The sequence below is a fragment of the Macaca mulatta genome, chromosome 2, assembly GCF_049350105.2.
Source record: "Macaca mulatta isolate MMU2019108-1 chromosome 2, T2T-MMU8v2.0, whole genome shotgun sequence".
NCBI classification, from domain to species: domain Eukaryota; kingdom Metazoa; phylum Chordata; class Mammalia; order Primates; family Cercopithecidae; genus Macaca; species Macaca mulatta.
The window spans coordinates 152868812-152885347 of NC_133407.1; the positions used below are offsets into that span (position 1 = coordinate 152868812).

The window sequence follows — 16536 nt, forward strand, 5'->3', positions numbered from 1 at the left end:
CCTTTTCTGCATCTATTGAGATAATCATGTGGTTTTTTTCTTTGGTTCTGTTTATATGCTGGATTACATTTATTGATTTGCATATGTTGAAGCAGCCTTGCATCCAGGGATGAAGCCCACTTGATCATGGTGGATAAGCTTTTTGATGTGCTGCTGGATTCGGTTTGCCAGTATTTTATTGAGGATTTTTGCATCAATGTTCATCAGGGATATTGGTCTAAAATTCTCTTTTTTTGTTGTGTCTCTGCCAGGCTTTGGTATCAGGATGATGTTGGCCTCGTGAAATGAGTTAGGGAGGATTCCCTCTTTTTCTATTGATTGGAATAGTTTCAGAAGGAATGGTACCAGCTCCTCCTTGTACTGCTGGTAGAATTCGGCTGTGAATCCGTCTGGTCCTGGACTTTTTTTGGTTGTTAGGCTATTAATTATTGCCTCAATTTCAGAGCCTGTTATTGGTTTATTCAGGGATTCAACTTCTTCCTGGTTTAGTCTTGGGAGAGTGTAAGTGTCCAGGAAATTATCCATTTCTTCTAGGTTTTCTAGTTTATTTGCATGGAGGTGTTTATAGTATTCTCTGATGGTAGTTTGTATTTCTGTGGGGTCGGTGGTGATATCCCCTTTATCATTTTTTATTGCATCTATTTGATTCTTCTCTCTTTTCTTCTTTTAGTCTTGCTAGCGGTCTATCAATTTTGTTGATTCTTTCAAAAAACCAGCTCCTGGATTCATTGATTTTTTGGAGGGTTTTTTGTGTCTCTATCTCCTTCAGTTCCGCTCTGATCTTAGTTATTTCTTGCCTTCTGCTAGCTTTTGAATGCGTTTGCTCTTGCTTCTCTAGTTCTTTTAATTGTGATGTTAGGGTGTCAATTTTAGATCTTTCCTGCTTTCTCTTGTGGGCATTTAGTGCTATAAATTTCCCTCTACACACTGCTTTAAATGTGTCCCAGAGATTCTAGTATGTTGTATCTTTATTCTCATTGGTTTCAAAGAACATCTTTATTTCTGCCTTCATTTCATTATGTACCCAGTAGTCCTTCAGGAGCAGGTTGTTCAGTTTCCATGTAGTTGAGCGGTTTTGATTGAGTTTCTTAGTCCTGAGTTCTAGTTTGATTGCACTGTGGTCTGAGAGACAGTTTGTTATAATTTCTGTTCTTTTACATTTGCTGAGGAGTGCTTTACTTCCAACTATGTGGTCAATTTTGGAATAAGTGCGATGTGGTGCTTAGAAGAATGTATATTCTGTTGATTTGGGGTGGAGAGTTCTATAGATGTCTATGAGGTCCGCTTGGTGCAGAGTTGAAATCAATTCCTGGATATCCTTGTTAACTTTCTGTCTCGTTGATCTGTCTAATGTTGACAGTGGGGTGTTAAAGTCTCCCATTATTATTGTATGGGAGTCTAAGTCTCTTTGTAAGTCTCTAAGGACTTGCTTTATGAATCTGGGTGCTCCTGTATTGGGTGCATATATATTTAGGATAGTTAGCTCTTCCTGTTGAATTGATCCCTTTACCATTATGTAATGGCCTTCTTTGTCTCTTTTGATCTTTGATGGTTTAAAGTCTGTTTTATCAGAGACTAAGATTGCAACCCCTGCTTTTTTTTTGTTCTCCATTTGCTTGGTAGATCTTCCTCCATCCCTTTATTTTGAGCCTATGTATGTCTCTGCATGTGAGATGGGTCTGCTTCAGGATGTTTTCTAATAAAAATGATCTGTTAGCACAGAAGTAGCTATGTACCTTTTCTTATAATACATGCAAGTAGAAAGCATATAGAGATGGGATGTGCACTTCACAGATTCAGTTGTGTATGATTCACACGACGTGGAGACAGCTGGATGATTAGAGCTTAGTTTTCTGTTGTCCTGGTATTCCATGGGCACCACTCCATAAGTGGATGATCATGAATGTATCCCATGTGTCACTTTCCAATACTCTAGAAAAAGTTTTCCAACTCTACCTGGGGAAATTCTCTTATATAGAAATATAATTTCCCATCAGTTTTAAAGGAATGATCCACATAAAACATGATTTCTTAAATGTTACTGCAATTCAAGGCACCTGAAGAATTCTGCCTTTTCTGTACACATTTATATTGGCAGGACTGTACACATTTATATTGGCAGGACACACACTGAGTTCTGTGTCCTCAGTTTACAAATGATTAAAACTAATACTTAGCTGGTTTTACGATGGTATGTATTTTATTTTTAAAACTGAAATAAACTGGATTGAAGTAAAGCTTGTGTTTCCCAGAAATTATATGATAGAAGGGAATTTCATAATTATTTTGTTTTATATTTTTGCAACATCTTTTAAATGTTATATATTTAATATTTTTCTTTTTAAAGCATTTCCAGTATCAAGATATCTGTATATATCTTATTACTTACATGAAATAGAACTACAGAAATAGGTATACTCCATTTATAAGCACACAGAAGACAAGAAACCATTTAGTGCTGTGTGCTTAATAATTGGTTGGACCTATGAAGCTTGGGGACTACTGGGACGTTAGATTAATATTTTCTGGTTTTTCTCCTGGGCACATCAAGGGAGCAAATCCAAATTTTCTTAATGTGTGAATGGAGAGAACTTTTTTACTAAATTGATTAATAATTCAGAAAAGATTAACCTTTGCTAATGCTACTCTATGGAATTTATATTTTAGATAATGAAACTTTTTCATAGGTTTCAGACCAATTACCTAACTAGGCTCAGAATACATAAATTTTCATGGCTTCTTAGCATTTCTTCCCTTCCTTAGTTAGCTATAAAGCCACACTGCTCTAAATAGTTGTGAAAATAATTTAGCCTTACACACTTGATTTTCGGATGATAAAATTGTAGGAATATGTTACTGGTCCCATTTTGCGTGTTATGTACCCCATATCTATACACCTTGGATTAAAACTGATTGAAAGTAAATACCTGCATACCATAGGGAAATACTCCATGAATAGGTCTCTACTAAATTCTCTAGTGTAATTGTTACAACTAGGACCCCTACTTTGGAAAAATATCATTGCTTACTCAAGGAAGACATGAAAGCCTGGATTTCTATGGGGAATCATCTCTCAGGGTGAGGGCGGATACCTGTTTTCCCATTAAAATACTAAAAAAGAGTGACCCCAAATCTATTTGAATTGTGCTTATATTTTCCACCTTGATTTTACACGCCTAACATTGGAAAGAAACATTTTGGAATGTGGTCCAGCTAATAATTGATTACTCACTTAGGCTAGGGTTTTGTGGCATGATAATAAAACATATGTAAAATGAATTTTAGAGGATTCAGAGAACTAAAATTTCATCAGAGACCTACAACCAGTGTTGTTAAATAGAGTCTGCTATTTCTTTTTTTTTTTTTTTTTTGAGATGGAGTCTTGCTCAGTCACCCAGGCTGGAGTGTGGTGGCGCGATCTCGGCTCACTGCAAGCTCCACCTCCCGGGTTCTTGCCATTCTCCTGCCTTAGCCTCCCAAGTAGCTGGGAGTACAGGTGCCCGCCACTACGCCCGGCTAGTTTTTTGTATTTTTATTAGAGATGGGGTTTCACCGTGTTAGCCACGATGGTCTCGATCTCCTGACCTCGTGATCTGCCCGTCTCGGCCTCCCAAAGTGCTGGGATTACAGGTGTGAGCCACCACGCCCGGCGAGTCTGCTATTTCAATGGTAACTTTTCCTCTCTCATTTAGACAGGGATCCTTGAAGAAATCTTTCAGAGACTTGCGTTAGCTTCCCAAGCCGGGTATATGAGGAACCACATAATAAAAAGAATAGCTAGCATTTCTATTAAGATCATTATGTGTCAGAAAAATTTCCATGTTGGAGAAAATTCCATGTGCTGATGCATAGAATGTATATTCGGTGGTTCAATAAAATATTCTGTATATATCTGTTAAGTTCACGTGTTCTAAGATATGGTTTAAATCCATTGTTTCTTTGTTGACTTTCCGTGTTGATGACCTGTCTAGTGCTATCAGTGGAGTACTGAAGTCCTCACTATTATTGTGTTGCTGTCTATCTCATTTCTTAGGTCTATTAGTAATTATTTTATGAATTTGGGAGCTCTAGTGTTAGGTGCATATATGTTTAGGATTGCGATATTTTCCTGTTGGACAAGGCCTCTTATTATATAATGTTCCTCTTTGTATCTTTTAACTGCTGTTGTTTTAAAGTTTGTTTTGTCTGATATAAGAATAGCTATTCTGGCTCACTTTTGGTGTCAGTTTGCATGAAATGCCTTTTTCCATCCCTTTACTTTATGTGAATCCTTATGTGTTAGGTGATTCTCCTGAAGGCAGCAGATAATTGATTGGTGAGTTCTTATCCATTCTGCAGTTCTGTATCTTTTAAGTGGAGCATTTAGCCCATTTACATTCAATATTAGTATTGAGATGTGAGGTGCCATTTCATTCATTGTGCTATTTGTTGCCTGTGTACCTTAATTTTTTTTGTTTGATGTTTTTGCTTTTTAAATTGTATTTTCCTTTTATAGGTGCTATGTTATTTATTGTTTAAAGAGGTTCTGTTTTGATATGTTTCCAGGATTTGTTTCAAGATTTAGAGCTCCTTTTAGTAGCTCTTATAGTAGTGGTTTGGTAGTGGCAAATTCTCTCAGCATTTGTTTGTCTGAAAAAGACTGTATCTTTCCTTCATATATGATGCTTAGTTTTGCAGGATATAAAATTCTTGGCTGATAATTGTTTTGTTTGAGGAAGCTGAAGATAGGGCCCCAGTCCCTTCTAGCTTGTAGAAGGGTTTCTGCTGATAAATCTGTTGTTAATATGATAAGTTTTCCTTTGTAGGTTACCTGGTGCTTTTGTCTCACAGTTCTTAAGATTCTTTCCTTCATCTTAACTTTAGATAACCTGATGACAGTGTGCCCAGGCAATGATCTTTTTGCAGTGAATTTCCCAGGTGTTCTTTGTGCTTCTTGTATTTGGATGTCTAGGTCTCTAGCAAGGCTGGGGAAGTTTTCCTCCGTTATTCCCCCAAATATTTTTCCCAACTTTTAAATTTCTCTTCTTCCTCAGGAACACTGATTATTCTTAGGTTTGGTCATTTAACATAATCCCAAACTTCTTGGAGACTATGTTCATATTTTCTTATTCTTTTTTATTTGTCTTTGTTGGATTGGGTTAATTCGAAGACCTTGTCTTTGAGCTCTGAATTTCTTTCTTCTACTTGTTCAATTCTATTGCTGAGACTTTCCAGAGCATTTTGCATTTCTATAATTGTTTCAATGTTTCCTGGTCCAATGTTTCCTGAACTTTTGATTACTTTTTCTTTATGCTATCTATTTCCTTGAATATTTGTACCCCCCTCCTCTACTTCTTGTATCATATTTTTTTTTTATTTCCTTGCATTGGGCTTCACTTTTCTCTGGTGCCTCCCTGATTAGCTTAATAACTAACCTCCTGATTCTTTTTCAGGTAAATCAGGGATTTCTTCTTGGTTTGGATCCATTGCTGGTGAGCAGGTGTGATTTTTTTTGGGGGGGTGTTAAAGAGCTTTGTTTTGTCATATTGCCAGAGTTCATTTTCTTGTTCCTTCTCATCTGGGTAGGCTCTGTCAGAGGGAAGGTCTAGGGCTGAAGGCTGTTTTTCAGATTCTTCTGTCCCATGGGGTGTTCTCTTGATGTAGTACTCTTCCCCCTTTTCCTAGGGATGTGGCTTCCTGAGAGCCAAGCTCTTCTGGGTCTAGCCATCCAGCAAGTCTACCAGGCTCCAGTCTGGTACTGGGGGTTGTCCGCACAGAGTCCTGTGATGTGAACCGTCTATGGGTCTCTCAGCCATGGATACCAGCACCTGTTCTGGTGGAGGTGGCAGGGGGTGAAATGGACTCTGTGAGAGTTCTTCACTTTGGTGGTTTAATGTTCTATTTTTGTGCCGGTTGGCCTCCTGCCAGGAGGTAGTGCTTTCCAGAGAGCATCAGCTATGGTAGTATGGAGAAAACCGTCAGTGGGTGGGGCTCTAGACCTCTCATGAGAATATACCCTTTGTCTTCAGCTACCAGGGTGGTTAGGGAAGGCCCATCAGGTGGGGGCAGGGCTAGGCGTGTCTGAGCTCAGACTCTCCTTGGGTGGATCTTGCTGTGGCTGCTGTGGGGGATGGGAGTGAGGTTCTCAGGTCACTGGAGTTGTGTACCTAGGAGAATTATGGCAGCCTCTGCTGAGTCATACAGGTTGTCAGGGAAGTGGGGGGAAAACCAGCAGTCACAGGCCTCACACAACTCCCACACAATCTTGAAGGGCCAGTCTCACTCCCACTGTGCCCCCTCCTAACAGCAACGAGTCTGTTTCCAGGCAGTGGCTGAGCAGGACTTGAGCACTTGCCTCAGGCTACCCACCTCCCAGCTGGGAAAGAAAAGGGCTTTGGTTTTTCTCCCCACCTTTAGAGTCTGCCTGCTGGGTTCACACTGTCCCCTGAGTTCTGGCCAGGAGGCTTCTTGCCCAGTTCAACTTGTTACAAAGTTCAGTTGGAGATTTTCTTCTCCCTGTGGCATTTTCCACACACCTCTGGCCGCCCTGCTGAAGGATCTCTGTGGTGCCAGGCAGGAATGCCCTGCTTGGGGACCCAGCAAGCTCCCAGAGCCTTTCTTGCTGCTTCCTCTACCCCTGTATTTCACTCAGTTCTCTAAATTGACTCAGCTCCAGGTAAGGTGGGAAGCTTCTCCCACAAACTAGACCTTCAGTTTCCTCAGTGGGGGTGTGTGTTCGGGAGCGGAGGATCTCCCTTTCCCACTTCTTCAGTTTAGGCACTCATAATGTTTGGGGTGTCTCCTGGGTCCTGCAGGAGCAATCCACCTTCTCCAGAGGGTCTGTGGGTCCTCTCGGGATTCCTGGTTTGTTTTTGCAGTTGTTCTGGAGCTAAAATTCACAATGTGAGCCTCTGCACGCTGCTCTGTCCAAGTCAGAGCTGCAATCTAGTCCTGCCTGACATCTACCATGAAGATCCGCTCAGATTTTCTGTTTCTGTTTTAAAAAAAAGGTCATTGGGGCCAGGCTCAGTGACTCACACCTGTCATCCCAGCACTTTGGGAGGCTGAGGTGGTTGGATCACGAGGTCAGGAGTTTGAGACCAGCCCGGCCAACATGGTGAAACCCCCTCTCTACTAAAGATGCAAAAAATTAGCTGGGCGTGGTGGTGCACACCTGTAATCCCAGCTACTTGGGAGGCTGGGGCAGGAGAATCGCTTGAACCCAGGAGCCGGAGGTTGCAGTGAGCCGAGATCGTGCCACTGTACTCCAGCCTGGGCAACAGAGTGAGACACCATCTCAAAAAATAAATGAATGAATGAATGAATGAATGAATGAATGAATCCATCCACCTATTTTTTTTAAAAAAGAAAAAAATAAAAATATATTAAAAAGGTCATTGGGATTTGATAGGGATTGTATCAAATCTGTAAATCACTTTAAGTAGTGTTCTGCTCCTAACAATATTAAGTCTTTCCATTTACGATCATGGGATGTTTTCTCGTTTATTTATGTCTTTACTTTCAGCAGTGTTTTGTGTAGAAAGTCTTTTGTGCACAAGTCTTTTGCCTTTGTGGTTAAGTTTATTCCTAAACATTTCATTCTTTTTGATGCAATTGTAAAGATAATTGTTTTTGTTTCCTTTTGGGATTGTTCATTGTTGTCTTTGCCCGTTTTTTACTTTTTTAATTTAATTTAATTTTTTGAGACAGAGTCTCACTCTGTCACCCAGGCAGCAGTGCAATGGCACTATCTCAGCTCACTGCAACCTCTGCCTCCTGAGTTCAAATGATTCTCATGCCTCAGCCTCCCAAGTAGCTGGGATTACAGGCATATAACACTATTCCCAGCTAATTTTGTACTCTTAGTAGAGACAGGGTTTCACCATGTTGGTCAGTCTGATCTTGAACTCCGACCTCAAGTGATCCACTCTCCTCGGCCTCCCAAAGTGCCAGGATTACAGGCATGAGCCATCGTGCCCAGCCATCTTTGCACGTTTCTGATTGGGTTGTCTTTTTATTGTTGAGTTGTAAAAGTGCTTTATATATTCTGGGTACAAGTCAAGAGATGTGATATAAAGATTCTTACATGGTATTTTTTCCTGTTGTGGAGATGGTAGTAATTAATAATTTGCAAAAAGGCTTAAATGCAATTAAGTCTTAATAATAGCTAAAATTAATTTATCTGTGTTTTAGAAGTTGGGAATACTTCTCTTAGAATATAATGCTCATACTACTGTTGTTAATGGGAGTAGACAGCAAAAGAAATTGCTCACAATGAAGAAATCATGCTTTAAGATAAATATGGATCTTAACATAAATAGCATTTACTTTCACTATAACCAACATTCAGAATATGACTAAAAATGGCATCTGAGATACCAAAATAGAGGACAGCCAGCGAATGCACTAATGATAATGTCATTTGGAAGTCACTGATTAGTGATATAGCTATCTGTATGACGGTTTTTTTACTTAAAACTTTTGAGCTCTTAATTTATACAAGATTATGGCAAGTTTTAAAAATCTATTTTTCAGGCTGGGCACAGTGGCTCATGCCTGTGATCACAGCAGTTTGGGAGGCTGAGGTGGGAGATCACTTGAGGTCAGGAGTTCAAGACCAACCTGGTCAACATGGTGAAACCCTGTCTCTAACAAAAATACAAAAATTAGCCGGGCATGGTGGCAGCTGTCTGTAATTCCAGTCACTCAGGAGGCTGAGGCAGGAGAATTGCTTAAACCTGGGAGGTGGAGGTTGCAGTAAGCTGAGCTCATGCCACTGCACTCCAGCCTGTGCAATAGAGTGAGACTGTCTCAAAAAAATAAAAAATTATTTTTCAGGCTGGGCATGGTGGCTCCCATCTGTAACCCCAGTACTTTAGGAGGCCAAGAAGGGAGGATTGTTTGAGGCCAGGTGTTTGAGACTAGCCTGGACAACATGGCAAAACACTCATCTCTACAAAAAAAATTTTTTTAATTTTTTTAAATTAGCTGGGTGTGGTGATGTGTCTGTAGTCCCAGCTACTCAGGAGACTGAGGCAGGAGGATCATTTGAGCCTAGAAGTTTGAGACTGCAGTGAGCCATAATCGCGCTACTGTACTCCAGCCCAGGCAACAGAGCAAGACCCTGTCTCAAAAAAAAAAAAAAAAAAAGAAAAAAAAGAAAAAAAAGGTTTTCCAAATACTCAACAAAATTAAAAGTAGAAAATTAGAGACATGAAGGAAAATGGCTGATAGGCTGATGAAGCATGATAAGGAATATGGAAGGGCAGGACAGAGAAACTATAAGAGGGGCAGCTATGGGAGTTATTTGGTGTTGGGTAGGACAGCCCTGGCTGGCTCCGTTTTCTTGAGGACTTCACTGTAGTATAGCAGGAAGCAGTAATTTCTTGATGGATCAGCTTCATTGTTATGGATGTGAAAGACTAAATTGGATTTAGGAAGACATGAGTCTGCAATAACTCAAATTTCTCTAATGTTGTTTAAAAGAAAAATGTTTGGATGCTTACATTTAGAAACTCTCATGCAATAGAATCTTTCTTTGAATGACCAGGGCTTTGCTATAATTATTTTTCAGTAGTATTCCTAATGTTGAAAAGAAAAGGTTTTTTATTTCTATACTGTGAGTAAAGATATTGAATTAAAGTTGCAATTTCATACATATCCTTTGTTTCTTTCCTTTGAAATTCAGAGAAAGGCAATATAATTTTGTATTTAAAGGATTTTGATTTCTTAATTTTAATTTTTAGTATTTTTATCTAAAGAAAAACCAAGATCCTGCTCTTTATTACTTTCCAATTCCCTTGAGAACTAAAATATTCTCACTTATTCTGTAGTTACAAAAACAACGTCTACTTGTCAGGCATCTTTAGATCAGTGTCTCAACTTGCTTCTACATTTAAAATGAACCCTCCTTATCAGTAAACAAGCAAATCAACATATAATGTCTTCTATTAGACACTGTTTTATGGAATGTGGGGACATGTAGAACATATTAGCTGTGGTTCCTGCCTTTTAATGATTTGTGAGAGAGGATGAGGTACTGTCTTTGATCATGTCCCATCATTTTAATTGCAACACGATGAGAACTCAGAACTGAGGTTTTCTTGACAGACTGGAATGTAAGGTTAACCTGACAAGTTGACATTTAATAAGGGCAATCATCAAGACATGCTCTAAGGCACTTTCAAAATCCAAACTGTACAAGGATGAAGATCTAGTTGACTTTAGAAGTAATATGATTTGTCAGTTGATGTGGTCCTAGCCTGGGAAATAGAAATAGAGACTTAATTGAGTGATTCTGCTCTAATGAGATCACCTTATCCACATATAATATCATTTCTGGATAGTGTTAAATCTGTTATTGGCAGACTACAGGAAGTGCATTGAACTCACCAAGACCATAGGTATACCAGAAACCATGTCACAGGATAATGTACAAAGAGACAGGAAATGTTTGACCCCAAAAACAAAGAAATAGCTAGGCACAATGAAATCATACTCAAGTACCTAAGGAGCTGTTATTTGGGAAGAGGGATGATTTTATTTGCGGCAGAACCAGGCCACTTGATGGCCCAGGTGATGGAGTAGCAGGGCGTTTGTCTTTGGGTCCAGTGTATTGTAATAATGGCTTGGGTTGCCTTGAAAGATGCAGTAAGTTTCTTAAGATTGGAGGTATTTGGGGAAAGTATAGACTGTTACTTGTAAGATATTTTCTTCTTCTATATCTCATTTGTCTTTTTATTTTGAAAAATTTCTAACCTATGGGAAAGTTTCAAGAATAATACACACTTGTATGTCCTTCACTTACATTTGTCAAATATTGACGTTTTGCCACATCTAGTTTAGACTTTTACATATTATTTGATGTTATTTATTTACTTTTAATTTTTTGTTGAGCTATTTGAGAATAATTTGCAGATATAGTGATGTTTTACCCCTAAATACTTCAGATCTAGCTGGGTGTGGTGACTCACGCCTGTAATCTCAGCACTTTGGGAGGCCGAAGCAGGTGGATCACTTGAGGTCAGGAGTTCGAGACCAGCCTGGCCAACATGGCAAAACCTCATCTCTGCTAAAAATACAAAAATTAGCCAGGCCAGGCATGGTGGCATGTGCCTGTAGTCCCAACTACTCGGGAGGCTAAGGCATGAGAATAGCTTGAACCCAGGAGTTGGAGGTGCAGTGAGCTGAGATCACACCACTGCACTCCAGCCTGGGTAATAGAGTGAAACTGACTCAAGAAAAAGAAAAAAAGAAAAGTTTTAGATCTTTTAAGAACAAAACAAGGATTATTTTCTTACATAATCACAATAATCAATTTCAGGAAATTAACATTAATATTATATAATATACATTTTATATACAAATTTAGGCAGTTGTCCAAATAATGTTCCTTGTAAATTTTTCCTTCCATCTAGGATCTAATTCAGAATCCACATTGTATTTAATCATCTCTTTAGTCTCTTTTTATCTGAAACAATTCTTCAGCCTTTGTTTTTGTTTTTCTTGATACTGCCATTTATTTTAATTTTAATTTTAATTAATTTATTTATTTTAGAGACAGAGTCTTGCCCTGTTGCCCAGGCTGGAGTACAGTGGTGCAGTGGTGTGATCATAGCTCACTGTAGCTTCGACCACCTGGGCTCAAGCAGTCCTTCTGCCTCTGCCTCCCAAGTAGCTGGGACTACAAATATGTGGCACCACACCTCGCTTATTTTATTTTATGTTATGTTATGTTAGGTTGTTTTATGTCATGTTATTTTATGTTATTTTATTTATTTATTTTATTTTATGAGACAGAGTTTCACTATGTTCCCCAGACTAGTCTTGAACTCCTGGCCTCAAGTGATTCGCACACCTTGGCCTCCCAAAGTGTTGAGATTACCGGCATGAACCACCACACCCAGACAATACTGACATTTTTTAAGAGGAAAGCAATTGTGGAATTGTTTGTAGAATGTCCCTTGATTTTGTTTTTTCTCTCTTCATATGATTAGGTTCAGGATATGTATGTCTGGCAGGAATATTATGTAGGTGAAGTCGTATCCCATACTAGTGTAACACATTAGGGAGCACGTAATGTCTGTTTTATTGGTGATGTGAGCTCTGATCACTTTGTGGTGTACTGTAAGGCATCTTTTCCCTTTGTAATGAATAAATGTGTGGGAAGAAAAGTTGAGATAATGTCAATATCCTGTTTACCAATAAACTTCTAGTCAGTAGTTTCAGCATTCATTGATAATATTTGTTCTAATTATGTTCAGGAACAGAGCAGGACCCAGGATGCAAGACCCTAGGCATCCCCGAGGCCTTCCACCATCCCCAGGCCTTCCAAAGAGACAGCGGCAAGACCGCACAGTCTACAACTGGAAACAGCAGGAAGTGCTAGAAAATCACTTTAAGAAGGAGCCGTACCCAGGCTATGACACACGACAAAAGTTGGCGGAGATGCTCAACCTCGGGGAGTACCAAGTGCAGGTGTGGTTCAAGAATCGCCGGGCCAAACGCTCTCGGGAGCGGTTGTTCCAGCAGCAGCTCCAGCAGTTCCAGCAGCGTCCTCAGCAGCAGCAGCCTGAGCAGCAGGTCCAGCCCCAGCAGCCCCAGCAGCCCCAGCAGCCCCAGCAGCCCCAGCAGCCCCAGCAGCCCCAGCAGCCCCAGCAGCAGGTCCAACCCCAGCAGCCCCAGCAGCCGCAGCAGCAGGCCCAACCCCAGCAGCAGGCCCAGCCCCAGCAACCCCAGCAGCGCCAGCAGCAGCAGCCCCAACAGGAGCAGCAGCCCCAGGAGCTCCAGCTCCAGCTCCAGCAGCCCCAGCAGCAGCGGCCCCGGCAGCAGGTCCAGCCCCAGCAACCCCAGCAGCTCCAGCAGCAGCAGCCCCAGCAGCAGCGGCCCGGGCAGCAGGGGCAGCCCCAGGCAGGCCACAGCCCACAGAGCTCGCACTGTGCCCCCTTTCCCTGAAGTCGCGGCCTCTGCCCCCAGTCAGCCTGGCCCCTTGGGAATTCTCCCAGTGGTGGAACTCATGATCTTCAGCCTCCACCAGGCCTGAAGTATCTTTGGGTGCAGAGCCCAGGAGGGCGTTTGGCTGCCCTGGGTCTAGCCCCTGGCCCAATCCCAGCCCCATTCCAGGCCCACTCAAAAGCCAAGGCCCAATCCCAGGTCCAGGCTCCATCCTAGCCCCTGGCCCGATTCCAAGTCAGGCTTACTCCCAGGCCCAGCCCCAGCTCCAGCTCCAACTCCAATTTTAGGCCCAGGCCCAGGCCCAGGCCCAGGCTTAGTCCTAGCCCAATCCCAAGTCCTGGCCCAATCCCAAACTTACGATCACTCCCAGACTCAGCCCTAGTCTCCTTGTTACCTCAGAGCCCTTATGGCTCCAATTTCTTGCCAGACACAGTCATTCCCTGACTTCGCAGAGCTCCTCCCACCCCTGGACCAGTTCGAGGGATCCTTGGTCTCCACCACCACATCTCAGTACCAAGATGGGAATGGCTCTACGGACAAAAAGACTCGGGCCCCAGGTGATTAATGAATTTATAGGCGGCCTGTGTCTGCAAAGTCCTGTGGATCCCAGTGGATCTGGAGTGGCTGGTTGGTCTACACCACTGGTGAATGCACCACCATTTACTCACCCTGCCACTGGTGGGCATTTGCTGTCTTCACTGTATGACCATCACGACTGGCTCTGCTATGAATGCACCTGCCTCTCGTTTGAGTTCAGCCTGAGCATTTCGCAGCTGGGATTGGAGTTGCTGCTCATGGAGGTGTTTGGCATTAGTGGATGCTGCTTAAGAGCTTTTTACAAAGCTCTTTCCAGAGCTTCTCCCAGCACTTCTGATAGTCAGCATTCTTCCTGACACAGGATTGTGAGACTTTTTAATGTTTGTGGATCCAATGGCTTATGGCTTCCCTGATAACTGAGAGGTTGATAAGTTCTCAGATGTTAATTGAACCTTAGAAATCTTCATAATGTGTCCATTTGTTTACCCATTTTTCTTCATTTATTTGAATGCATTTTTATATTCTCTTGATAATTAAAGTGCTACAAACACCCTCCAAAAATACTTGCCCTAATCATTTATTACTATGTTGATTGCAAAGTAATGATTTTCTATCACTAATGAACTATGCCTTCCAGCTTCTCTCTTGCATTTCAAGGGTACTCCTATTCAGCCTACTCTGTGCATGTATGTAAGCATGTCAGGGCCGAGGTAGACTTTATGACCTCTGAGATCCTTACTAACTTGATTCTGATTGAAGAGAAAGATAATTAGTTTAAAGTAATATTAAATTTCATAGGAAAAATATTTTTTGGATTTGTAATATTTGCTTTAAGAACATTTATTGAGATATATATGCAGGAAAGTCTACCTCGTTCATGTATAACTCACTGTTTTTACAGTCTCTGGAAACACAGCGCACATCTCTGTAAACAGCATCCACATCAACAAACAGAACATCACCAGCTCTCCAGCAGCCTCACCACCCCAAATGGACTATTTGCTTTTCATCTGGCATAATCAACAATCTTCTTTCAGTGTTCTGAATAAATACATGACAGGAAATGTCCAGAAACATAATCTAAGAGCAATTTAGTATTTTCAACTTCAAATTCCTGTCTATTTTCTTTCATTGATGAGCCTAGAAAACTTAGAAACATTTGGATATCTTTTAGTTTGCTTCCCTAAAATGTGAACAAACATGATTAAGTATTTGATTATTCAATAAATATTTTGACCAACTACACATCGTGCCAGACACTGTCATAAATGCCTAGATTACACAGACAGATAAGAACACCACTGGTGAATGCACCACCATTTGCTCACCCTGCCACTGGTGGGCATACTGGTACCTGACTTCAAGAATGACCAAGGGGATAAATCACAGCTCAGGGGGATACATGCAGTAGTGGAGGGACATACGAGCGGGATAGGCAATGTCACTGTTCTCAAAGAGCTCGCAGTTCAGTGGCCATAGAACCAGTGAGAGGAAAGATTGAAGATAATGAATCCTAGCAACAGAAGACACCACTGACAGCCTCCATGGAGGCTTGGTCTTCTGAGGTGGAGTGGCTGGGTGTGGAAAAAAAAATGGGAGAAAGGATGATGGTCTATAGTAATAGTAATGTTAGTCATTTCTTAAGACAAAGCTGAACTAGTTTCAGCAATTTCTGTATTCAATAAATGTGTTCCCTGTAGGTTAAATGCAATGGTGTACGTAGTCTCAACATTAAATGCATAGTAATTACTATTAATAAATGCTCATGTTTCCCCAGTCACCTGGCTCCTTGATCTGCTTCTCTGTCCACAACTTTACTTTGGCCAGGAACACCTGAAAAACCTTTATAGTTCCTCCTTTGCAACCTTGCACAGCACATTGTACATGCGTGTTAAGTGGGATCACTAAGCCTTTTTTTTTTTCTTTTTTTTTGAGACGGAGTCTCGCTCAGCCGCGCAGGCTGGAGTGCAGTGGCGCCATCTCGACTCACTGCAAGCTCTGCCTCCCGGGTTCATGCCATTCTCCTGCCTCAGCCTCCCAAGTAGCTGGGACTACAGGCGCCCGCTGCCACGCCCGGCTAACTTTTTGCATTTTTAGTAGAGACGGGGTTTCACCGTGTTAGCCAGGATGGTCTCGATATCCTGACTTCGTGATCCGCTCACCTCAGCCTCCCAAAGTGCTGGGTTTACAGGCGTGAGCCATCGAGCCCGGCCCACTAAGCCTTTTGATGAGCCAAAGCAGAATTCAAATCTAGCAGAAATGAGACCTTACTTACATATTCCAGTCTCTTACTGCTAGTCTGATTTCAGAGGCAGCATAGTGATAAGAGCATGGACCCTGGAACTAGCCTGCTCAAGTTCAAATTCCAGCTGCTCCACTTCTGGCTGCATGACCTTGGTTAAGTTCCAGAAACTGTTGGTGTCTCAGTTCCTTTGTTTCTTGAAGAAAATCTTCAGCCGAATTAAATTTAAAGGGGTTTAATTGAGCAATGAACAATTCACCAATTGAGCAGCCCCCAGAATCAGCAGATTCAGAGAGATTCCAGGGATGCCTCGTGGTCAGAACAAATTTATGGACAAAAAACGATAGGAATTGGAAGTCAGAAACGGCGGGATTTGGTTACAGCTCAGCATTTGCCTTATTTGAACACAATCTGAACATTAAGTAGTCTGAGTGGTTAAAGTATGCCCCTGGGATTGGCCAACACTCTGCTATTGTTATGGGTGCATACTATTAAGTTAGATTTTCAATTTTGTCTATTAAGCTAGGCTACAGTTCATCCACAAGGACTCAAATATAGAAGTACAGAGTCCTTCTCGGGCCATATTTAATTTGCTTTAACAATTCCCCCCTTTTGGTCATTTTCTCAATTTTGACAGGTTGACCAAAACCTCAGTCATTGATGTTACTATTACTGTTGTAAATGTACTTATATGATTTTGAAACCTACTGGAAACAGAATCGTGTGTTTTGCAAGGAGAGAATAAGGACTGAGTAGAGAGTACCTTATGCTGGAACATCCTGTTTACAAGAGAAAAACAAAACCTGGTCTGTTCTAGGATCAGT

At 41.4% G+C, this 16536-nt stretch overlaps 1 protein-coding gene across 11 annotated transcripts in view; it reads left to right on the forward strand.

Annotated features, from left to right (window-relative positions):
* LOC700897 (uncharacterized) overlaps positions 1–14031 on the forward strand; it is an 86285-nt gene extending 72254 nt beyond the window's left edge. For 7 of the 11 annotated variants that reach the window (XM_077993542.1, XM_077993535.1, XM_077993540.1 and 4 more), the window contains one exon: positions 12243–14031. In XM_077993542.1, coding sequence (XP_077849668.1) covers positions 12262–12933 — 672 coding nt within the window. In that variant the 5' untranslated portion in view covers positions 12243–12261 and the 3' untranslated portion in view covers positions 12934–14031. The remainder of the gene's footprint in view (positions 1–12242) is intronic. The other 4 variants (XM_077993534.1, XM_077993538.1, XM_077993537.1 and 1 more) reach the window with 1 other exon arrangement.
* The last annotated feature ends 2505 nt before the right edge of the window (positions 14032–16536 follow it).